Below are 25,866 nucleotides of genomic sequence, written 5' to 3'. Positions count from 1 at the left end.
TTAAGCTGGAGTAGCCGGGAACACTGCAATAACAGCGACGAGAAGACTCTGCCATTCTATCATACTCCGTTGCATTGGAACCGGATATTGTGATACGCTGTTTCGCTTACCGGAACCAGGAAGTGTGAAAAAGGCCTATCATTAGCCCCCCTGACATATTAGCCCCCCTGTTTATCCCCCCTCCTCTCCCCCACTTTGTTTTAACGGAGAGATTTTTTCAACACATTTCTAAACATAATAGTTTTAATAACTCATTTCTAATAGCTGATTTATTTTATCTTTGTCATGATGACAGTAAATAATATTTGACTAGATATTTTTCAAGACACTTCTATACAGCTTGAAGTGACATTTAAAGGGTTAATTAACAGTTAACTGGGTTAATTATAGGTTAACTAGGCATGTTAGGGTAATTAGGCAAGGTGTTGTATTGCGATGGTTTGTTCTGTAGACTATCGAAAAAATATAGCTTAAAGTGGCGAATAATTTTGACTTTAAAATGGTTTTTAAAAAAATGAAAAACTGCTTTTATTCTGGCTGAAATAAAACAAATAAGACTTTCTCCAGAAGAAAAAATATTATCAGACATACTGTGAAAATTTCCTTGCTCTGTTAAACATCATTTGGGAAATATTTAAAAAAGAAAAAGAAATTCAAAGGGGGGCTAATAATTCTGACTTCAACTGTATATTTGAATGGGAATGTTTTGTCCAGACTTCACCTCTAGAGAGCAGCACTGAATCATTATAACTTTAGGCACTCTTATTTTTCATTACTCATGAATGAAAATATACAACCACAATCAGGAGATCAATATAAGAGAGATACAAAAGAGGGAAAAAACAAGCTACATTAACTGTAGAAAGAAAAAAGATCAACAAAACAAAGAAAAGGGTAAGTAAATTACAATTGTATGAAAGTGTATGAAAATAAATAAATTAAGAGATTTACAGGAAAGCTAGCTAAATCAAATCAATCAAGAGACAACAGTTCTTCATATAGTACCAGAAAACTGACTTATTTTTTAGGATAAGGCACTCTGGCAGCTTTATGAGCTCATTATGTGATGTGTTTTCTGCACTTTTTTAACATTGCACCATTTTATAATTATTGTTGCACCAATTAGCACAATGTGACATTTTGTCTTCGTTTAAAAATAAAGAAACACTACTACATGGTTTAAATTGGTATTTTATTGTCGTTTGAGTGTCTACAATTTTACTATGAAACTATTTTTTAAAGAAAAAATACTTCTTTAATTTTTTTTTATTTCTCATAATATATTATTAGTTTATTTGTTTTATTCGACATTTTAAAACATTGTAAACATTACACTGCTTACTAGGCCTCGTTTATATTTCCTACAACCGTCTTTTCATAAAATTAAAGACATTTATTACTTTTAAATATTATTATTATTATTATTATTATTATTATTATTATTATTATTATTATTATTATTATTATTATCGATGGCTGATTACTAGAGGGTGATAAAGGTACGAAACAGAATAAAGACTAATGGTTTATAATACGTACATATATTTATATGTAATTAATATGATACATAGATAAATAGACAGACGGACGGACGGACGGACGGATAGATAGATAGATAGATAGATAGATAGATAGATAGATAGATAGATAGATAGATAGATAGATAGATAGATAGATAGATAGATAGATAGATAGATAGATAGATAGATAGATAGATAGATAGATAGATAGATAGATAGATAGATTTGTTGTAATTTTTAATTATCTACTTAAGGTTAATGTTTCTTTAATGATAACCTTTGATTTGGCCAGCCATCCCATCAGAGAAGAGAGAGAATTTTGGGGAGGGTTGGAGTTAATACCATTAATACACATTATCATTTCTAATTTAACGTAACCTTTCATTTATTTGTTTTATTTTAAGCTACAAAAACTAACTTTGATTAAATGTTTCAATTATATGTTGTAAATTCGCCATTAAACTCTATTGTGTTATAAGTGGAATTCCTATGTTTTCATTATAATATGTTAATTATAAAGTTCATTTTCTGTTCGGCTTAGTCCCTTTATTAATCCGGGGTTGCCACAGCGGAATGAACCGCCAACTTATCCAGCATAAGTTTTACGCAGCGAATGTCCTTCCAGCTGCAACCCATCTCTGGGAAACACCCATACACACTTATTCACACTCATACACTACGGACAATTTACCCTTCCCAATTCACCTGTACTTCATGTCTTGGACTGTGGGGAAAACCGAAGCACCCGGATGAAACCCACGCGAACGCAGGGAGAACATGCAAACTCCACACAGAAACGCCTCCCCAGCCGAGGCTCGAATCAGCGACCACTGCGTCGTCCCCTTAATTATAAAGTGTAATAAGCTCTCAATGGTTTTTGGCCCATAAGTTTGGGCACCCCTGCATTAATCATTTTATTTATTTCTGCCCTTAAGGCTACAACTCATTTACCTGTACTTACTCATTATAATGATACTATTTTATTAGTATATTAAGGCTTCACTGTCATCATATCTTGCACTAAATACATATTTTTGGCATACAATTTGAAACAATTGTAATGACATTTTAGTGGATGCATGTCTTCAGTGAATCATGTTTAAAAAATGATGGTCATACATCATCATTTACACAACAAAAATAAATGTTTTCTCTACTGACATAAAGGTCGATTTTTTACTTTTGACTTTTGAGGATAGAGCTAATATTCGTAGGCGTATCCTAAGGGCGTGGTCATCGAGTCATCGAGAGACGCGATTGGATGTGATCCGCGTCAGCTGTTTTCCGTCAAGACAGCAGGAGCAGAAGCTCCGGAGGTGTGGAGGCACAAGACACCCGACTCCTTTTAAACTAGCCGCCAGAAACACAGCACACCGTCTCGTCATCGCTTATTCTTAACCTCCTTCGCTGAAATGGTCATCATATCTAAGGAACTACGACCCAACAGCCTGTTCTTTCAGCTATCCGGCTGATTATTAGTCGCCATTACGCGGTCAATGTTATTAAGCGCGCTTAGACTCGCGTTAGTGCGCGTCCCTGTAGCTCATTTCTGCATAACCAAACCGCTAGAAGTGTTTACAGTCAGTCTGTTTACAGAGAAAGCACCGAGGACGCCTTAAATAAAGCCTTTAATTTTAAAGCTGACGCGCGGAAGGACACTGACAAGATGTTTGAAACCAGAGGAATCCCTTTTATATTGCTTGACATCGCGTGCCTAATACTTGGTAAGCATTCTTTTTATATATAAAAACTTAAGTGGTCCTTGTTTGTCTTTCTGTGTTTGTCTTACATGACTGTGACAACCAGTTATAACGTTTTTACTCATTAATATGTGCACATAAAGGCATGTGTAGGACGTTGTCATGCACGCTATTTAATTGCATGGAATTCAAAATGACAACAATTGCACTGACATAAAAACCATGAACGACACCCAATAATGTGCGTCATAGTGCATAATGTACTGTAGTCTTCTTACATCATGCGTTATGAACGTTTCCGTTTATACTGGGCGTTCCGTTATTCGGAGCTTTTTGCGCATAACAATGACTCATGAAAACAAGTGAAACGCTGCTGATCATTTTTTTAATGAATAACTCGAGAAAACATGCAGACCATTAATTCGACTGTAATAATGTATATTCGACATATCATGACGGTGTAGCCTATATATATATATATATATATATATATATATATATAGGCCTAGAGTAAAATTGAGAGACTTCTTTGTCGTTCCTTTCTCTGTATTGTGTTGAGTAGCCTAAAATGTCATTTGTTTCATTCTGTAATATTCTCCCAATTTAAAATGCAAGAAATTGCATGAAAAATTACACGAATGCAGGAAAAAGTTACTGTTTTCAGACATGTTTTTATCCTTTATAACACGATACCAATGTTTTAACTGCAGAAGTGTTAAGAAAGTAGTTTTTGTTAGAATACATCTGATTTTCTATCAACATAAAAGAAACATTTGTTATTCTGACCAATTCTCTTATTCTGAAAACACACACAAAAGTTCAGAATGGCAATGTATTTATCTTAAATGTGGGGGAAATGTCATCAGACCTTTATAGATTGAAAGAATTATTAATAATTTACTCTAATCCTTACCTTATGTCCAGTAAATTCACAGAAACAGAATCTTTAAGTAGTCTCTTTATTTGTTTTCGATTCAGTTGTTTTGACTATCAAATGTTATCATCGACTATGAATTTTATAAGATTTGTTCCCAGCTTGCTTGTGGGCATTTATAGAATTCTACCTGTCCTGAGAATACATTTCAACTTTTCAGCGTGACTGCAAGCCTTGGTTTTCGTTATCATGCATAATAATTGTTGCTATAAAATGATTTTTAAATCCAGATGATCACAAAAGACTTCAGTCATTAAAATCATGTGGTCAGTAAAACTTGTCCCCAAGCTGCTCAGTCTTACAGATCATATGATGGAAATTTTGATCTGTGTTTATTTTGGGATTTTTCCATGCACCGGGGAACGTTTTTAAATGTTTTTACACAAACAGACTTCCCACAAAGTAGCTATCCGAGTCACTTTCATATGAGATCTGTTTGTTCTTGGCTTTGATAGATGGAGGAATCATTTTAGCTGAATTTTTGCATTGTTATAAGCAAGTAGGAGAAGGTATAATATCACAGAATTGAATGTTTACAGTGATGGTATTACCCACCTGACTGTTTAACACACATGTTGGTTTGATGTTTACATGGCAGAATAGTACAACAAAGTAAGTTTTTCCTTAAACATTTTGGCAACAATACTGTCATATTGCTCTACATTCACAAGGATCCATACAAAAATACTAAGGATACCCAATGGACCTGATTGTAATGATGGAATATATATATTAGTTAAAAACTTGTTTCACTCTGGAAACCACATATTAGGGCTGCACGATATTGGAATATATTGCGATATATATTTTTTTCTTTACAATATATATTGCAATATGAATACAATTTCACCAGATGACTTGACTCTTATTTGGAAAGTCATTTGTTTCTATTGATCAGGATGATTTTGTAGGGGAGTGAATCATGTATAGGTCTATATATTATTTTATATAAATATGTCTTTATATAATTTATTATATACATATAATAAACAAACTACATTCATAAATAAACACAATGGAGCAAAGATTAAGTGAAATAAACAGTGCTCTGTGGGTTTCTAGGGAGTCTAACAGCATTCAGGTAAATTAATTGAATATTTAAATGTAAAATAACACTGCATAGTCTTCATAATTTAAATAATCCCATAAAATGAATCTTTATTAGTTGCAAACGGTACATTTTCATGTGTCTGAATGCTTTAAATCTCAAAATGCTCACACAGTTAGAGTCCTTAAAAACGAAAACAAATGACAAACTTTCACTCTAATGTGGTTCAAACCTATGGTTTCTGGTCAACTATAATTCCAACTCAACATTGCATAGCCTGCGATGTGAGTATTGTGGAAACACACATTACAATTTCAATGCTGAAACAATCGTCTACCACATATGATATTTCTCCCAAATTTAAGATAAAAATGTTGCTATTTAGTTGCATAAAACAACAAAAGGGTGCCATGTTTTTTAGTCAGGTTTATTTAACACCAAAGTACTAAACTTGGAAACTTTATTCCTTTACAATCTTGGCAAATTTTGTGTACAGGCAACAACATTGTTAAAGCACCCTACAATTACTGCAATCCACAAAAACAACAACCACAAAAATGCTGTCGTCATTGTCATTTAAATAACCCGCAGAAATGCTTAAAATGTTTTCAGTGGTTAAACGATGTCACGTAAACACCCCTTTATATTCAAAGGAAGCTCACACCCACGTGACAGAGTTTTCCATTTACAAATGCATATTTACATACCACCTAAACCAGAGCTATGAGAATTCACAGAAGCACAACGCAGAAGACTTTTCCAGTAGTGTTTGCTTTGCTTTCTATTGAGCCTTTATTGAAGCACAAAACTGTTTAGTTTTACCTCGATTCAGCTCGTCCCCCAGTGTTATCTATACATGTGCGATTGTCACATGCTCTTAGTGTCACTAACAGATTCATAGTCTTTTGCTGGGAGAGGAACCTCAGGCTGGATGAATGAGGGCTTGTGTCATTTTCCCATAATGCCTCGCAACTGCAGCAACAATAGGCTGAGGCTATAGAGGATTCAAAGTTTACATACGAGCTCTCACGTTAGACTTTAAACCGTCAAGTCAAATTAGCGCAGAATGGGAAAGATAAATACACATTTACATCAGCTGCAAATTTTAAGGCCATATGTGACAATAATAGAGTGTCTGGAATGAGCACGGAGAAAATGGCATGACTTATGTTTGTAAATAAGTGTTTTACACTGTAAAAATGCTGGGTTCCACTCAGTCGATTTATGCTGGGACAACAGGACTTATTTGTTTTTAGAAATTTAAGTGGATTGAAACTAAAACAATTAAGTTGTCCCAAAAAAATCAAGAATTGTTTCAGATCATTTTAAATAAGTAATTTGAACAAACAGCAAATATCTTTTTTTTATTGATTGTAGCTTTTTCATTTATTTATACATTGGATTTGGAAGTTGGAAGATGAAATGCTGATTAAATTGATGTTTTATTAGAAATGCATTTTTACTTGACTGCTCATTCACTGTAAAAATGTTTTAGCTGAATCAAATCAACTTTTCTAGTCATCTCAACTTGTTTAAACTGATTAAAATGTTTAACTTTGCATAACTTAAATGATTTTTAGATAAAACCTTATGCAATTATTGAAGTAAGTAACATAATTATGTAAAAAAAAAACATTTGTTGTCTTATACTCATACTATGTTTCAATATAAGTTTTGGATAAAGTTACGCCAGATTGCAGAATGTCATGTGGTGCCCCTAAAAAGACTTACTGGTTATGATTGTTGATTAATGATATATTTTAAACAACACAAAATATATCACAATACTTTTAAAATGCTATGAATGTTATAATGTTATGCCACATTTTACTTAAGTAATGTCATGGTTCAATAAGTCATGTGGGGCAAACCACTAGCGAGAAATAGAGTGGGAAAAATCGCTGGAACTAGAAATAACACTATAGAGAGACCCTCACAACTTGGTGTCGAAATTGCAGTGTTTTGGAAAGGTTATTTCAAAATATCATCTAGTGTCAACTTTATTAATAATATTTATGTTTTAATATATTTATGCATTCATGTTTATGTAATATGTGTGTTCATGATATTTTTAAATTAATGATATTTGTAAAAAAAAAAAATCTGTAAATTTGTACTTTTTATTATTATTAGTTTTATTTATTCATAAATTTTTAATATTTGTTTTTTGTTTACTCCAATCCTTACCATATGATTATAATGTGTTCACACATGTTCTAATTACCATAATTTCAGGATAAAATAATGTAATGTTCTGTTTGGGGATCTTCAAATCATCAGACTCCGAAGCCATTTTCAACTCCTACAATAACTGAATCTACAAATCACACAGCATAAGTAACAGCTCTCAGAAAATTCCCAGCTTACACATTTCAATTTTGAGTTTATGAGGGCATGAACTCTTTTTAAAGCTACAATCTTGTTATTATGACAGTTCTGACATGCTGCAAATGAGCCATTAAATAACCTGACATGTTTTAAACAAGGTATTTCATTTCTCTTCATCCTGGACGCTCTTACATAATTGACGCCTTGTAAAACTTCATTGGGCACACATGGCTTTACATGCGTCACTTAACTGAACAGATACTCAAAGTCAAAGTCTATGGCACCACCTGGTCAGGTGACGTTTCTGCCATCTTCTCATAATAAACCCACATCCGTCATGAAATTCTTATCTCTCAGGTGGCAGCAGCCAATCACGTCGACACCGGGAAACAGTCCTTGCATTTGATTGGTTAGTAGGCCCTTTATCAATATGTTAACCCATTGTTAACCCTTCTTCACCTACAGCTGACCTTCCACTTGCAGCGTTTAACCTGGGTAAAATCAAACCCTATCAGCGGGGCTTTTTCTGTAATGATGAAAGCATCAGCTACCCTTTCCACAGCAGCACCGTCACCTCCACTGTGCTCTACACAGTGGGCTTCACACTTCCTATATGTAGTGTAAGTAAATCCCAGATAGACATGCACACTAGACATGCCCAGTGTCTTCCCTTCTCACTCGAGCTTGTTTTGATGTTTAAATTGAGTTTAGTGGGGTATTGGATTTACAGGCTCTTTGTTTCAAATGGGCAAACAGTCAAATTGACAGCAGTCAGCAGCTGTTTCAACGTGACGTTTGACCAGTGAACAGGTGCAAAGAGCCATTTCAATGGAGCTTTATTAGTTGGGTTGAAAGCAGCTGCTCAAGTCATTTGTGTGATTGCATTGAGAGGTCTAACTTTACGAGACCACTGTCATATGTTGTCTATGCTGGAAGTACTGAAGGAACTAGTATTTTAGGAAAGCTTGAAGTCAACTTTGAGCTAAAAGCTACACTTTAGCAAGAGTCGAATAAAAAATAATCCTTGATTTTTCATGGTTCTTTTATAACAGCAAAGGAATGATACAATGAGAAAGGGATAGTTATGCAAAATCAGCATTTACTCACTCTAATGAAACAGAGGTTTCCGTCCCACTTTAAATGTCCAGCACAACATGGACAATGTGAAAAAAGCCACCATTTTAAATGTGGATTTAAATCACTTGCTTAAATTTAGTAGTTAGTAGGAAAAACACTTCGTATTATTAGCAGATTTAATTTTGCTTAGTTTTTTATGTACTTGCATTCATACTTTATATGCATTAGGGCCACAATACTTAGAAAATTATTTCAAGAGTTTGCACTTAGATATTGCTTAATATTAGCAGGTTTAGCATGCTGTCCCGGGAGAGAACCCCGAGTTTAGGAATTCCTTAAAAAACGAAGATAAGGGAGTAATGCTAGATGGTGTTAGATAGTGAGTTTGGATTAATCTGATTGGCTTACTAATGATTACGGATGGGAGACCAGCTGCAATCAATTAAATTACATGCTACTCTTGCAATTAGTTTGTAAAACTTCACTTAGTATTTTTGTGATATATTATGATACGAATACAATTTTTAGAGCTTGCATAGCTCTATTTGTAAAGAATTCATTCATTTAGATTGATTTGGATGATTCCATAAGGGAGTGGATCATGCATAAAATATATTAAACAAATTAAAAGCATAATTACAATGGAGCAAAGAAAAAAGTTAAATAAACTGTGTTTTCTGGGGAGTTTAACAGTATTCAGGTACAAAATGGATTTATCAAATGTAAAATAACACTGTGTAGTCTTCAGTGTACACTGTCAGAAATAAAGGTACGAGAGCTGTCACTGGGGTGGTAACTTTAAAAAGGTACACATTTGTACTTAACGAGTCCATATTGATACCTCAAGGGTACATATTAGTACCTAAAAAGTACAAAAGTGTACCTCCTCCTAAAATTTTTAGGTACAAATCTAGGTTTTTGAAGTACCATTATGGACCCTTTAAGTACAAATGTCTATCTTTTGTAAAGGTACCATCCCAGTGACAGCTCTCATACCTTTATTTCTGATAGTGTATATATAATTCAATAAAATAATTCGATATCAAAGTTACAAACAGTAGAATTTCGGCAATAAAAATGACAGTTAAACAGAAATGATGACAGGCAAGAGACCAGGAAATTAAGTCAGAAGTCAGAAGTTATAATTACAATGAATAATGATGAAAATCATCCATATGAGGAACAAAAGCACTTCCAGTGTAGACCGTTTTGTAGTTATGACATATCATGATGTGTCCGTTGCAGACACTGTGTCTGTTGGGAAACAAACAGCCAGTTTTTTTGCAACTGTGTTGCATCTGAGCAATGTTTTTGTTCCTTTGTTAAGGGAAACTCTGGGCATGTTGCTTTTCATTAACGTCTTAGCCAAGGATGTCCACCAAGTACAAGAAAATTGCCTTAAGTAGCTGTTTCAGATTAGATCAGGTTTGAAATAGTTTTGGTTCTAAACATATTTAAACACACCCTGCTTCAATCTACTGCTTTTTTTTTTTTTAGATCTAGCTGCAAATTGGGCAGACTTTGTGATTTTCATCATGAAAGGATTCTTGGGTTTACCCACCAAACCGCTAAAACTTCCTCAACATTTAAAGTAGCATAAATCATGTTCAGTCAATATGCACTTTTTTAAAATAGTGGTAAACCAAAACTGTAATTGTGCAAGATTATGCAGATAATATCAATCTACATCAGATTGAAGGCAGATCTAGGATATTGTGATCTGTCTGGAATGCGGCTGATATCTTCTGGAGTGCAGATGGCATACTTTTACCTCTAAAACATCTCTTCAAAAGTATTCCTTGATGTATGACTTCTTTCCCATAAGCATCAAGCTTGAGGAAACCTCAAACTTCCCATAGGCCAAGGTTTGGGTTTGACCTTTTTGTAAGCAACCCTCAGCATCCATGCTCCTGCCAAGCCAGAGCAGGCAAAACACACACACACATGATCTGAAGCACGGATCCGTGTGGCGTGAACGTTACACCAGTGTTCCTAATGACTCTGAAATCCCATACGTTCAGCAAGCGCATCACAGACCATGACAATGCAGCTTCCACCAGAGATAGCGAGAGGATACGGTGTAATGCTAGGAGCCCTCCTCGGTGACGCCGGGTAACCTGCTCTGATCCACATGACTGATATCAGCTCTTAGCGGATTGAGCATTTACACGCACACAAACGACTCAGCAGACCATATTCACTGCATGTCGAGTAAATGTCTTAATCTCTACCACATGCTTCGCTGCCACGCTTGAGTAACCTTCATGTCCCCAACAGGCTTGTAAAGTTTCTAGCGGTGGCGTCTTACCACAGTCGCCCTTCCTGCACCTTTGTCATGTTTATGTTGCCGTTTTAATGTTTCTAATGTTTCTTCATGTGGTGAAGCAGCATTTAAGAGCTCTTTTATAAGATGACGGTGTGAAAAATCAGGGGAAATGCATTTTAGGGAGTTTGTTCACACTTGAAGTGATTTAGTGACTCTAAATCAATATAATCAATAAGAGTTTGAGACGATTCATTGTGGGTGTGTTCAGCAAATGTGACCATTAAAAATTGGACAAGATTTAGTAATATGGAGATACAAAGTTTAATTATGATCACTGGTACAGTGATTTTGATGAAATAACGTATGGAAAACTGTCACCTGTCATGAGTCAATTGACATTTCAGTAGTGAACAGTGCCTGGAATGGAGAACTAATATTTCACACCATTAATTTGATGATACAAATACCCAAGAGGTTGATGTGGTCTAGAAATCACTCATAGCATGCTATTGAACCATTTAAGCTATTTCTGACAAGTTACACTTCCCATTTCAACCTCAAAACCACTGTGGTATGAAAACAAAACAATAAAATATGCTTTAAAATGAATGTCCTACTTTTTAATGCAACTTTCAGCCCAGGCTGCAACACCACCTACTTGCTAACTCTGTTTATCATGTGTTAAAGTTGAAACTCTTACAGAAGAACCACATGAGCTTCACGTGCATATTAAAATCACATGTGTATTTTTTTTGTCATCCATTGTTTAAAAAAAGCACAGCCATATCACCCAAGAAAGGTATAAATGGAGGTTGGAGCCAGCTCCAAGTGGGTGGGCCTTCCAGCTCCAAGTGGCCTGTACAAACCTGGAGTTTTTATTTATGTAATGTCTTGTACATGAGACGGAATCCAATATTGTGCTTTATGAATGTCTACACCAACCCCAACTTCGCAGTAACCTGATGTGTTTTATTAACGTCTACAACTAGCCCAACCCTAAACCCAACCTCGCAGTAACCTGATGTGTTTTATTAACGTCTACAACTACCCCAACCCTAAACCCAACCTCGCAGTAACCTGATGTGTTTTATTAACGCCTACAACTACCCCAACCCTAAACCCAACCTCGCAGTAACCTGATGTGTTTTATTAATGTCTACACCTACACCTACCCCAACCCTAAACCCAATCTCACAGTTACCTGATGAGTTTTATTAATATCTGTACCACCTACACCACCTTAACCCAACCTACTTGGGTTTTAAGTCCCTCCCACTTAACGCTACCTACTTGCGGTGTAATACCTCCCACTTGGAGGTCTCCGGGCTGCAGTGATACCTACTTGTACCACCCTGCAGCCCAAGACCGGTTACTCACTGAACCTAAGCAGGTCTCAGCCTGGTCAGTAGCTGGATGTGAGACCACATGGGAAAACTAGGTTGCTGTTGGAAGTGGTGTTAGTGAGGCCAGCAGGGGGTTCTCAACCTCTGGTCTGTGTGATCCTAATGCCCCAGTATAGTAAAGGGGACACTATACTGTCAGTGAGCGCTGTCTTTCAGATGAGATGTTAAACCGAGGTCCTTACTCTCTGTGGTCACTTCTTGTAAAGCGTAGGGGTGTAACCCCGGTGTCCTGGCCAAATCCCCTCCATCATGGCCTCCTAATCATCCCCTTCCACCTAATTGGCTCTATCACCATCTCTCCACTCCACTTATAGCTGGTGTGTGGTGAGCACACTGGTGCCGTTGTCCTGTGGCTGCCGTCACATCATCCAAGTGGAGGCTGCACATTGGTGGTGGTGTGAACAGACCCCCATCACGATTGTGAAGCACTTTGGGTGTATGGCCATACACAATAATATGCGCTATATAAATACACACATTACATTACATTTATTATTACAGTATTCACATATTATAAATATATAATTTGTTTAACGTGAAGTTCATGGGTTTGTTCTGTAAGAGCACATCTAATTCTGTCTAACTCACAGCTTTTCTTTCTGTTCGAGCACCTCCCCAAAGAAAGTCTTTTAGTTGTATTGGGGAGAATAGGGTACACGGCACTCTGTTAACCTTTGTTTTGTTTCTCTCACTGCTTTTTTTGCTAGTTGGACTCCCATTTGCAATACTCACAATACAACACAAATCATTCAAACGTGGATTTTTCTGTAACGATGACTCGATCAAGTACCCATATAAAGAAGACACCATATCCTATCAGTTATTAGGAGGAGTTATGATCCCTGTCACTTTGCTTACTGTAAGTGCCCACCTGTTTGTTGTACTTGCAGCTTACCCCATTTCTGTATCTCTCTCTCTCTCCTCTCATTGTGCCTCTAATGTTTGTTGCGTTCTATTCTGGTCAGTATGACTGTTCTCGTGCCAGTTTGAGAAACGACTTTGGGATCTAACCACAGTTCAAAGTACATAAAGTCCTGTAGATATAATAGTTTAAACTGAAAGTTCACTCAAGTACAAACATTTGCTTATTCTAGTGCAGTTGTAACCCTGTATGACGTACTGTCTTCTGTTGAACATAATAAGAGTGATTCTAAAGAAATTTTATTTGAAAATATTCAGCAGGAAGCTGTTAAAATAGACCTAGTAGTGTTTCCTCTTATTCAAAGTATGTAAACACTTAATGAATGATACTGTAGCTATGTTTCATTCACCCATTTTATGCACATTTTGGAATATTATCTAAAAAATGCTTAATGGAAATACCAAATGCACAAGTATAAACCAGATTGATCTCATGATTAAACGCGTATTTTATGAAAATTCGAAATCGAACAAAAAGTCCTCAGGAGTAGCTTAAATAATGTGTCTGTGCTCTTTGGGCAAGGGATTTATGTTATGAGAATAAACAGCAAAAATCAGTCCAAGGCACTCGAAAAATCTGGAACAAGTAAGAAAAAGCCTTCACACGGCTAATCATTAAAAAACCTACGCATTTCGGCAGTTTAGTGGCTAATTTGTATGAATTCGTACGAAAAAAAATTTATGAGTTCAGTCGTGCAAAAATGTATGATTTTAGAAAGGAGGCGTGGCACCTAACCTCGCCCCTAAACCCAACCATCATTGGGCGATAAGCAAATCTTACTGAATTGTACGAATGAGATCATACGAAGTCATGCAAATTAGCCACTAAATCAAAAAGTTACGAATTGCCGTGACATTGTGTTGGGAAAAACTTATGAAAAACTAGAAAAAATTTGCATAAACTATGATTAAAACGAATTTACCAATATTACAGCATGGGCATCAAAAAAATTATGTGATTTTGTTTTAATAGATCATGTGAAAACAAAAATGGATATGACGGGACGGCATTAATAGACAAACCAATGGACCAAGCACATTGTAAAACATTTGAAATGTTGTTTTGGTTATTCTAAAATTCCTTAGCCAAAGTCCATTATCAAAGGGATTCATTTTATGACCTCCCAGAAGCTAACGCACGTTTATTGTTTCGTTTTCCAATTTTTTCTATATATCTTTAAAATAGGCCCAGAATGGCTTCTCCTACCATTGCAAATAATTTTTTTTTTCATATTTGGCCTCAGTTTATCAGGAAATGATGATTTTGTTCTCTTTACCTCATTGGATGGTAATGGTTCTTTATGCGTGAATATTTTACGTGATATTCCAGTTTTGCACATAAGTCTGATTTGCATCTTTGGATGGAAACATAGCTATTATTAATGACTTTATATTCCACTATATGTGGGAAGACGGAGTCATATGAAGTCATTTTTGGAGCTCTTTGAATCTTGAGAGTTCCGTGTGCTTACACTAGCTACATTTCCATCCACCTATTTTTATGTGCAGTTTTGATATGCGCATTAAAAAACAGTTGATGGAGACACCAAGATGCACTTACATTTTGAAAAGATATATATAAATAACTAAGTAGCGTCAACTTTTTATTCGATAAGAAAAGACTACGATGAAAACACTTTTACCGAACCAATTCAAGTATGCGCATTAAAAAAAGTCATGTGATTTTGTTATAAGAGATCATGTAATGATAAAAATGTGTGTGAGTGGATAAACCAGCAGGTTGACTGCATTGTAAAACATCTGAAATGTCCTGGTTATTCTAAAACGCCTTAACCGTTTCAGTATTAGTGTTATTATATTATTAATTACCTCAAGAATTGTCAGGAGCGTCTCTGCTCCGCGTCTCACACCTTTAAACGCCAGCACACATTCATTGCGCATCGCCTTACTGTCTTCTGAGGCGCAAGTCATTTATTAAACAAATAAAAGATTGACGCAGCATTTCCTACCGAAGCAAATTCTGGTTGTACTGTTGATATTTGGCACCAGTTAATCAGGAAGTGACGATTTTGTTCTCTTTGACTCATTGGATAGAAATGCTGCTTTATTCGCATGACTTATTATAAGCAGTTTTGCGCGTACATTTTTATTGGCATCTTTGGATGGAAATATAGCTATTGTCTGGAAAAGACAGAAATAAGAGGTCTTGAGAACTTGCGTTGTGTTCAACAAATTATCTGTCAAATGGGTTTACAATGAGAAATTAAAAAACAAAAAAATCAATTATACACTTCCCGTTTCTAAAAAAATGACTAATTTGAGTAGAGTTAAACAGAAGTCAACCGAAAAAGCTTGTCGTCTGATGTTCTACCCACATACATTTTCCCATAGAAGCCCATCTACCACAGAAAGTCTCATAGTGAAATGTTTAGACTTGGACTGTTTCTGTGGTTACATCTCATAACTGTTTCTGTAATGCAGGCTTTTTATCTGGTGTGAAGCATCTACAATTCAGTGCTATCCTTTAAAGGCTATTAGACATGTCGGTGTGTTTAAAAATGGTTAAACTGAGCTTACCAATTATGGTTAACATTTCCTATATAAATATTTACACTTTAATACATATACTTTATAGAACCTCGCAGTCACCCATGGTCAGCACACAGCACATAATCTCCTCCAATTAAAACATATTATATTTAAGTAAAAACTGCTCATAATTTAATAAAATGCATCATAGAAGCTCTATAATTGATAATGCTCAACTACAGAAACAAATGCTTCTTTTTGAAGCTGTATTAGAAGACATACAGTAGATCGTAATCAGCGTACACACCAATTATCAATTGATGAGTGGTGGAAGTACAGTCCATTCAGTAAGTTATACTTGTGTGTACTTCATTTATAGTAAAAGTCTACAAGAGGACAAAAAACAAACAGCAGAACATAATTTAACTTGTCAAAGTGATTATGGACCATAGGGATACCCTCTAAAGGAGGAAGAGGCAACATGGGTGACTGTGATGTTGGGGATATGTTACAAAAATCTCTTTGTGGGCTGCATTGTCAAGTGTTTATACGGTTTGATCTTGTCTTCTTTTCTTGTACTTGTGGACATCCTACTAAGATTCAAAAACAATCCTCAAATCAATCTTCTGAATTGCAAATGCATGGTTAGTTGTGATCATTTTGTTGACCTTCCCTCTAGAACAAAGAAAAGTAACACTTCTTTGCTTCCTCTCCCATCACAGATGATCATAGGCGAGTGCCTTTCAGTATATCTAAACCGCATCAAATCAAAGTCTTTCTGCAACGGTTATGTGGCCTGTGTCTATAAGGCCATTGGCACTTTTGTGTTTGGTGCCGCCATGAGCCAATCACTTACTGACATTGCCAAGTATTCCATTGGCCGACTGCGGCCACACTTCCTGGATGTGTGCAAACCAGATTGGTCGAAGATCAACTGCACTGGAGGGGCTTACATTGAAGACTTCGTCTGCACTGGGGACCAAACCGTGGTCAATGAGGCAAGGTAGGTAACATCTGTTATTGATATCTAATTATCCGTTTTACACTAGAGCAATGGTCTCAAACTCAATTCCTGGAGGGCCGCAGCTCTGCACAGTTTAGCTCCAACCACCTCCAACTCACCCCTGCTTAAAAGTCTTTAGTAGTCATGAACACCTTGATTAGTTGGAACAACTTTGTTTGATTAGGGTTGGAGCAAAACTGTGCAGAGCTGCGGCCCTCCTGGAATCCGGTTTGAGAACTATGCACTAGAGGAACACCTCCTAGTTCCTAGAACTATTTGCATAAGTACTTGCTTTGCCATGTTTGCTCTGCAAAAACTGGTACAGTGCTTTAATGTGTAACAAGATTTACAGAGAGCTAATGTTAACAGCATTTACTTGCTGTACTTGTCTGCGGCATTGATGTTTTTGTAGACTCTTTATGTAGCACAAGAAGTTGTAATAAATGATTTAATCTCTCAGTCCTCAGTTTTGCTTTTTCAGTAGCATAACTTGGCATTATCACAAAGCTTCCAACACAAAACCAACACAGGTTTGATAACAGTGTCAATCCACCAGTTGTTGAATGCTATGCTTGATGTCGCTGGTAACTGGTATGCATCGATTCAGAGTTCCTAAAGATGGTGTGAATGCAATCTAGAAAATGGTCCGAAGAAAAAATTTTTTTGGGGTCATCACTTGTGACTAGCTCCTAGAACTACCCATTGTAAAAGTGCTTCTTAACACATGAAGGGCCACATTTCCTGCCCTGAACTGCATGTCTGAAGCTTCTGCGACTGGTGGCTCAGTGATTCAAGATGTCCTCCATGCAGTCTGTAATCACAATTACGTACTGGACCTGGTCCAATATGTAGCAGACATTGTACCGCCCACTAAGGTCACGCCCATACTACTGTGATGGTTGGGTTTAGGGTAGGGCGAGGTGTAGGCGATCGTCCAATATGTAGTGGACCTGGTCTAGTAAGTCATCAAGCTGCGGGCTGCAGCGAGGACTGTCTTCAGTGGTTAGCACTGTCGCCTCACAGCAAGAAGGTCGCTGGTTAGAGTGCCAGCAGGATCAGTTGGCATTTCTGTGTGCATGTTCTCCCCGTGTTCATGTGGGTTTCCTCCAGGTGCTCCAGCTTCCCCCACAGTCCAAAGACTACAAGTGAATTGGCTAAACAAAATTGGCCATAGTGGTGTGTGTGTATGGGGGTTTCCCAGTACTGTGTTGTGGCTGGAAGGGCATCCTCTGTGTAAAAGCATATGCTGAAATAGTTGGAGGTTCGTTCTGCTGTGGCGACCCCTGATAAACAAGAGTCTAACCTGAAGAAAAGTGAAGAAACAAAGCTTCTGGGACCCTGAAGTCATAAATTGGTTCTGGTGTGTTTAGAGTTTAGGGAATAAATGTTGGAGAGGAGGCATACCAGAACTTGATTTGGCAAACCCTTCCTTAAAGTCCACACGAAATCAAAATGTAAAATGTTTATTTTATTAGCGCACGTTATTATTTTAAAATTGAGCAATTAATCTGTGCAAGTCAATCCAAAGAAGAAGAAAAAACTTACAAATGTAACCATTTGCTTCCAATCTAAAACTGCAGTCCTCCGATGACGAAAGATGAGGAGGAATGCAAAAATAAAACTGACCCTTACTCGATACTCCATATCAGTTGAAAATACATAATCATACTGAAATAAAAGTCCGCAGCAACTTCACATGGATTTTACCAACCCACTACTGCAGGGATGTCCAGTCTTGCTCCCACTGAGCCAACCTTCAGTGTTTACCAGTAGCCCTAATTAAACACATCTGAACCAACTTAATCAAGGTTTTTCGGCTCACTAGATACCTGAATACCAGCAGATGAGTTGGCACTGAACTCTGCAGTGTTGAATCTGAATTTCCACGCACAACTGGGAATTTTGCTTTAGATAGAAGAGCTGTTGCAAGACAGGAAAGTTTGTGCTTGAAGTGGAAATGGGAATCCCTCGGATTAATTTTTTTATGTGGTTCCATGCTGGAAAATTCTAGTCTGCATAAGCATTCATTATTACACAAGCTTGTCTCTCGAAATTACATTTTTGGACTAATGGATCTTGCACGGTATTGTGTGTAGGGATTTTTTGGAAGTTCGGTGAAGTTCAGTTAGTCTTCAAATGTGCCGTGAGTATGTTGTATTTAGCATTGAGAAGAAACTCCCTCATTACCATCAAAATGAAGTATTTACTGTGGACCTATCAGTTGTCCACACTGTTGGCCACCCAGGCTCTTGGTGGAAATCTGTGGTTCACACGCTGTAGTGGTCTCTAATTCTGTGGTCAGCCATTTGAGAGCATGCTGGGTTTGTGTTTGGGTTCTTGGGCTAGACTCAAGGCCAGCGCTATCCCAGGCCCTCTCAGAGTGCTCTCGTGTATCATAGGTGTGGTTCTCGTCTCCCTCTCAGAGCACCACCTCTTTAGTGGTTGTCCAGTGTTTGCCTAGGAGACGATGCCATTAATAGAACAAATAAAGAGCAGTTGAGGGTCTGAGCCCAGAATAACCAAGATCACATTTCACATGGGAATTTGCTTCTCTAAAAAAGGGGGTCTTCTCGTTAGTGTATTTGTTTGTGAACTGGCGAGTCTTCCAGGTATAAATTATTTAAATTCCTAAGCAGATCTTTCATTCTTTGAGTCCCTCTAGTGCACTTTTGTCCTAATGGAGATGGAGCACATTGAGGATATGTAGTCTGCTTTATTTTAACATCCCCGCCTCAAAGATAAATCAATTAAGATCTACTTTGTCTCATGACCCAGGCTGTAATTCAATCAGTAAAGAGGAACATTAAGATCTGGTTTCATTATATCTTGCACGCTGCCCGGATCTCATTAACTTTGCTTTTAAGTAGATCAATGGAACAGAGCATGTTTGCATTGGAGTCGGATGAGTTTAGGGCAGTTGTACTGCTTGAATGGTTCCAGTTGTATTTACCGTCAGTCATTAGGTGGATCCTGCTAGTCGACAAGTGGCTTGAGCTTGAGTAAACAGGAACACAAAAGCTTAACAGATAGCCAGACCACCCTCCCTCTATAATGCTTTCCGTGCTTCCCCTGCCCCGACCCCCACCGCTCAACACGCGTCTTTCCACCCCCCTGAGCATGACTTTATCACCCGGAAAAGGGTGTGTTTGTGTTTTTATGGGACCAAATGGGACAATGCTAAAATTTTCCCTAGCATAGGATTCCATGTTATGATTCCATTCCAGCAATGTTCACCAATTCTTAGTCTGTTTACAGAGTTGCAAAACAAATGCCAACTTCGACTTGATGAATGAAGTCACATGCACATGTCTACATGTAAATAGTTCAACAGTATATCTGCATTGCTCATATTGATTTTGTTTTGATGTTGTTTTTTACAGACTTTCATTCTATTCGGGCCACTCCTCGTTCTCCATGTACTGCATGTTGTTCCTGGCAGTAAGTGTCTTTTTATTATGCTTTTATTGTAATTTTTACATATTGAAAAATGTCGATTTTTGTCTTGCGCTCAAAATTAAAATGTGTCCAATGTTATTTTGGACACCACTGATTTTCATTTGCAAACAGCTAAATCACCCTTCGAAACTTGAATTGCACTACAGTTCGTTTTGCCTCTTTGTGTGGTTTGTTTGGGCAGGTGTTAATGTAGCAATCGCACTCGAATGTGCACCAAAAGCAGACCAAAAAAGCGTACCGAGACCTCCTTGAACATTACCTAGATGGATCGTTGGTAATATTCCCGGAAGATGACCATGTCGCAGTTTCGCTAAATTAATTCATGCCTCCTCCTGAAGTGACTTGCGATGCGCCTTCACCGTTAGCAATGCATTAAAACATTGTTTTGCAGCTGCGCTTCATTATAGAAGTGTAATGTTTGTTTAAAGTGATGTATACAAACCATATAGTGTACTATGACCAGGGATACAATTAGCCAGCGAAGTAGTCCCTTCATACCTTCATAGTAAAAAGCGAGATTTAGTGTCTGCTGGTTTGTTTGCTTGCGAGAGTTCTATTGGCATTTTCCCGCACGTTAATTCTGACCAATCGAAAAGCAGTTTAGGAAATGCGTTCAATAACATCTGGCCAATGAGTGATGTGGATTTTGTCACATGACTGCATTTTGGTTCTTTTCAAGTGGTTCAGACTAAAGCAATCAGTGTGGTGTGAAAAGGAGCTGAAAACTCCAGAAAAGTGCTACAATGTATCATTTGTTGCCCTTGGTCCGGACAAAATGAACCAAACCACAGATGTGAAAACACGCTAAGAATGGGTCAATTTTATGTTTTTAAATTGATGATTCACCCCAAAAAAACTAAAAATAGTCAATTTACTTATCCTTCATTTGTTTAGAAAACAATAGGGTGCTTTCAAACCTACACTTTTGTTTCGGAACCTGGAGCGTTTCCCCCGTTAGAGCGGTTCATTTGGCATGTGTGATTTCAGCAATCACGCTAAGATCTGTGATAAAACAATTGGTCCAAGATCCCCTGAACGAGGTGGTCTCTGCTCAATTGAAAGGAACTCAGGAACCGATCAATTGTAATGAGAAAGCAAAACAATCCAATGAACCAGGTATCACGGTGTATCATGGTTGTATAATAGGCATATATACGGCTATATGAATGGGAGAATTATGAGTAGGGTGGGATGCCATCATTCCCACTGTTAGGAAAATTGACCGAACAGCAGTCTTGGTTTATCTGTTATTTCTCTCTACAATGTAAAGCCTATAATGCATAATTCTAGCCAACGGTCATAAGAAAGTCTTACCTCTGATTTATATTTGGTGATGATGTCTGTGGTACATATAATTTTAGGGGAGCTATTCAAGATGTGTGTATACAGTGTGTTATTGTGCCACAGTGTATTGATTTACTTTGATAATCAGTTAATCCAAACTACAGTGGGTGTTACATAATCTAAAACCAAACAAAACTTTTATACTCCCGAATACCATCATTTCTGAGTGACCAGGAAATGGTTTATTTATACTTAATTGACTTTTCCATTGGAAAGCACCCACTGTCTGCAATAATAGTGCTGCGCATTGATTCTTGTGTCAATTCTCCGAGACTCCTCCATTAAAGCCATGTTGGCAAACACAGCCAGCCGTAATCTTATCAAGAGAGTACAAACTTAAAGGACATTCAGCTAAAGTTCAGTGCGCAGTTGAACCCTGCCGTAAACATATCAGACCCGGGGTTAACGTTCATCAACCAAGATAACATTGACAAATTATTTTTTGCTACAAAAGTATCTGACAACTGATATAGAAACTAACTATCTAACCACAGCTATTTTTAAAATATAGATGAGATTACAAGCGCAGAAATCCAACCAAGAAATGACTGAGTATGTGTGCACTTGGGAACATTTCTAGGAACCTCCGCCCAAGCACTGGGATTTCTTCCCATCAACTTGTCAAGCCTTAAGTTTGTGTTTACAGAGTTGCCAAACAAATCCCAGCTTTGATTTTAGGGTTGCTCAAACAACCGTCTACACGCAATGGTAGTTAAACAGACCTTGTTTTGCCTGCAAACCATCGTTCTACTCGGGTCATTCTATCAAACCTCTAAATGAGTAATGATTTTGACAACAAGACCTGTAACGCAATAGCATAATGATTAATATTTAAGCATAATCTAGAGGCGTAGTGTTGGCCAACTAAAGTCAAGTTGGTTCCTGCTAAAGGAAGTGTTTCCTATGAGTAGTTGGTGTGGTTGACTCAGAGTTGATGCGTCATGCCAGAATTTTTGTATCGAGTTAACTTGAAAAAAAACTAAAATAATAAATGAGGCACTGCTTAAACAGGAATGCTTGATAGAATGGCAACCGGGATAATAGGTATAGTACAATGGTGATGATCATGAGCATTAACGCCTTTCTCTTTGTCAAAGCTTTATCTTCAAGCAAGAATGCAAGCAGAATGGGCACGGCTCCTTCGCCCCACACTCCAGTTCTTCCTGATTGCTGCTTCTGTGTATACCGGTCTGTCCCGTGTGTCAGACTACAAACACCACTGGAGTGACGTACTCACAGGCCTTATACAAGGAGCCATCGTGGCTTTGCTAGTGGTGAGTGACTTCTTAAACCGTTCATGTTTGCTTGCAGAAAGTCGGTGTGGATTCTGCTACTTTGAAGGAAATCCCAGCTAAATCAAATCTCCCTCTATTGAATAGCCTAAAGAACCATTTTTTGAATTGTGATGAAATTTGGCACATGAATAGAGGACTGTCTGAATTTCAACCACAGCAGATTAGTAATGTGTAACTCAGTGCCACCACCTGTCCAAACTTGCTCTCGGCTAAATACTTTATAAACTAGAAGGGCTATAAAAAAAAAATTGTCAATACTTGGCTCTATTTTCCATACAATCAAGGGATGAGATAACCAGTACAAGTCTGGCTCATTGAGTACGTTTACATGGACACCAATAATCCAGTTTTAATATGACAAACTGGTAATCGTTTGATTGCTGTGTTTACATGTCTGTACTGCACTTCAATAATGCGACTAAAATCAGCATACACCACATCTTTATTCCGATTACTGTTTAATTCGATTATGACTTTTTGATTACCTTAATTCAACTAAATCACTCTTTACAACCAATTTTTTTTCATGCGCATGTCCAAAATGCTAATGAAAATAGGTGGATGGAAACATGGCTACAGGTTGTTTTAGTGCTGGTTAATTTAGTGCTTATGGTTTGAGTCACTCAAGTCAATATTACTAACAGAAGCAAAACAGGTTGTTACTGTAAACAGTGATTTTTTATTTATTTTTTTTGGATTACCTTAATCGAACTAAACAGAAATTGGATTAAGATGTGGTGTATGCTGATTTTAGTTGCATTATTGAAGTGCAGTACAGACATGTAAACACAGCAATCAAACTATTACCTTCGTGTAGGATTTTCGCTGCATTTTGTGACAGGATTTTCCATACACACACGGCTGTTTGACCCTTTTTTCTGCATCAGTGAAGAACCACAGACGCACACATCACAAAATGCTGAGTTTTTTTTTGTGCTGTAACATGTAAAACAGGATCATGATAGAAACATTCAAAAAGCAACTCGTGTAAACACCTTAAGTTATAGTCTTATTTAGATTGAGGCAAATATTTTGATTACTGACATCCATGTAAATGTTGTCACTGCCACATAATGGTCAAGAGATTTGAACTTTGCAGCTAATCAATGGTGGTTTTCTATTTGCATGAGGTTTTTTGAGAAATGCACTTATTTCAAGGATGATTCAAGAAATGTACCAAAGCAACAATTCTTCCCCACTAATAACATGCTTTTACAGTAGTGAATTCAAGATGTGATAAAACATGAATAAATGAAGATAGAATAAAGTTATTTTCTGTTATTGTCTAAAAGCAGAGGCTTGGTTCTTTATTTTGATATGATATGGTCATAGAGAGAAAATATTCTGAGGGTCGTCAAATTTAGGTGAAAATCACCAAGAATTCTAACAGTGGGTGGCAACTCAAACAAAACACTGACAAGCTAAAGCTATTTTATTCATTTATATTTAGGTTTCTTTTACAAATGTTTTTCTAAAATTTTCTAGAGTGCCGTTTACAATTAGAACACAAATTATTCTGTATTAAAAAAAAACTTTAAGCTTAATCCTCTAAAATCAACACTTAAAATCTGTTTTGATGTTCTCTATGACATTTCTAAACTATACAGCAAATATTGCGTTTTATTTTCTAGAAACAAAACTAGCCTTTTTTTGTCATTAATATTGACTTAACTCATCCCAAAAGCACTAAATTAACCAGCACTAAAACAACCTGTAGCCATGTTTCCATCCACCTATTTTTATTTGCATTTTGGATATGCGCATAAAAAAAAAAATAAATAAATAAATAAATAAAATAAAAATCGGTTGATGGAAACATCAAGATGCGTAAAGATTTTGAAAATGTGCATTAAAAAAACATATGCGCATAACGGAGTAGGATAAACTTTTAATTCGATAAGAAAAGATGCGCATAAACTACGATGGAAACACTTTTACCAAACAAATTCCAGTTTGCGCATTAAAGTCATGTGATTTTGTTATAAGACATCATGTGATCATAAAGAGCTGTGTGAATGGACAAACCAGCAGGCTGAGCACACTGTAAAACATCTGAAATGTTGTTTTGGTCATTGTAAAACACATGAACCATTTCAGTATTAGTGTTATTATATTATCAATTACCTTCAGAACTGTCAAAAGCGACTGTTCTTATTTACGCAGCTTCTCCTACCGCAGCAAATTCTGTTTTTATATCTGGTATTTGGCGCCAGTTAATCAGGAAGTGACGGTGTTGTTCTCTTTGTCTCGTTGGATGGAAACGCTGCTATATTCTCACATCTTTTATGGGATACTTTAGTTTTGTGCATAAATTAGCATTTTTGGATGGAAACACAGCTTGTGATATTTCCTGCTGAGCCCTAAATGAACTTGTTAAATATAAAACCACCTGTGATATTTCAGGCTCTGTGACAGAAACTCAACTCTCTCACCTTCCACAGGTTTTCTTTGTGTCAGACTTCTTCAAGAAGAAAGTGGAACCACAGAAAGAGACAGAGATCCCGCACACCACCTTACAAGAAACACCCACAAATGGAAATCATTACGACAACCCGAACTAAGCTTTGAGGAACCTCCGCTGATGGGATGGGGTTTCAGCTTGCAACCCACTATGAGGCCAGACCACTAGGGTGGAAACCTGTGAATGTAACCTTGCTTTCAATGTTCTCCAGATCCCGTTCTCGGGGTCTCTTTATGGACGCTGTTCCACATTGCCTTGGCTGGACTGCTTCTGCTGCTACAACAGCTTCCTGTGTATCTCTGAAAACTAATATAAATGTACCTCTATTAAACCACACCACCGAAGCAATTTTTTTATCTGTATGAAGAAAAACAAAAAACAATATACAGACTTTTTTTTATTAAAATTGTTAAAATTGTATGTACAATAATGTTGCGCTTTTATGACGAAAACAAAAACCCATTATGCTCGTTGACGAACACAAATAAAACAATTATGTTCCATGTCTTTACTGTCCTGCTGTGTTTTTATGCAAAAATAACATTCAAAAAAAAGGGGTCTCAGGATTTAGAGGTAAAGACTTGCAGCAAACACAATATCCCTCTTAATCTTCGTTATAC

General features: G+C 37.0%; 2 protein-coding genes across 3 annotated transcripts in view; one reads left to right on the top strand and one right to left on the bottom strand.

Annotated features, from left to right (window-relative positions):
• Nucleotides 1-2,812: 2,812 nt before the first annotated feature.
• On the top strand, nt 2,813-25,446 carry plpp1a (phospholipid phosphatase 1a). 2 transcript variants are annotated; one of them, XM_056466975.1, is made up of 6 exons: nt 2,813-3,244; nt 12,984-13,135; nt 16,410-16,690; nt 20,071-20,128; nt 22,588-22,764; nt 25,227-25,446. In XM_056466975.1, exons 1-6 carry the CDS (start codon nt 3,187-3,189, stop codon nt 25,344-25,346), a joined length of 846 nt encoding a protein of 281 aa, XP_056322950.1. In that variant the 5' UTR covers nt 2,813-3,186; the 3' UTR covers nt 25,347-25,446. The 2 variants fall into 2 exon arrangements, with proteins under 2 accessions (XP_056322950.1, XP_056322949.1); XM_056466974.1 differs by lacking the exon at nt 12,984-13,135 and adding an exon at nt 7,996-8,150.
• Nucleotides 25,447-25,628: 182 nt separating this feature from the next.
• mtrex (Mtr4 exosome RNA helicase) overlaps nt 25,629-25,866 on the bottom strand; it is a 50,096-nt gene continuing 49,858 nt past the window's right edge. Inside the window, exon 27 of the mRNA XM_056466973.1 lies at nt 25,629-25,866. Within this exon, the coding sequence (XP_056322948.1) occupies nt 25,814-25,866 (53 nt within the window). The 3' untranslated portion in view covers nt 25,629-25,813.

This window comes from Danio aesculapii, chromosome 10, assembly GCF_903798145.1.
Source record: "Danio aesculapii chromosome 10, fDanAes4.1, whole genome shotgun sequence".
In the NCBI taxonomy this organism is placed as follows: Eukaryota; Metazoa; Chordata; class Actinopteri; order Cypriniformes; family Danionidae; genus Danio; species Danio aesculapii.
This window is presented reverse-complemented; position numbering and strand designations above follow the sequence as displayed.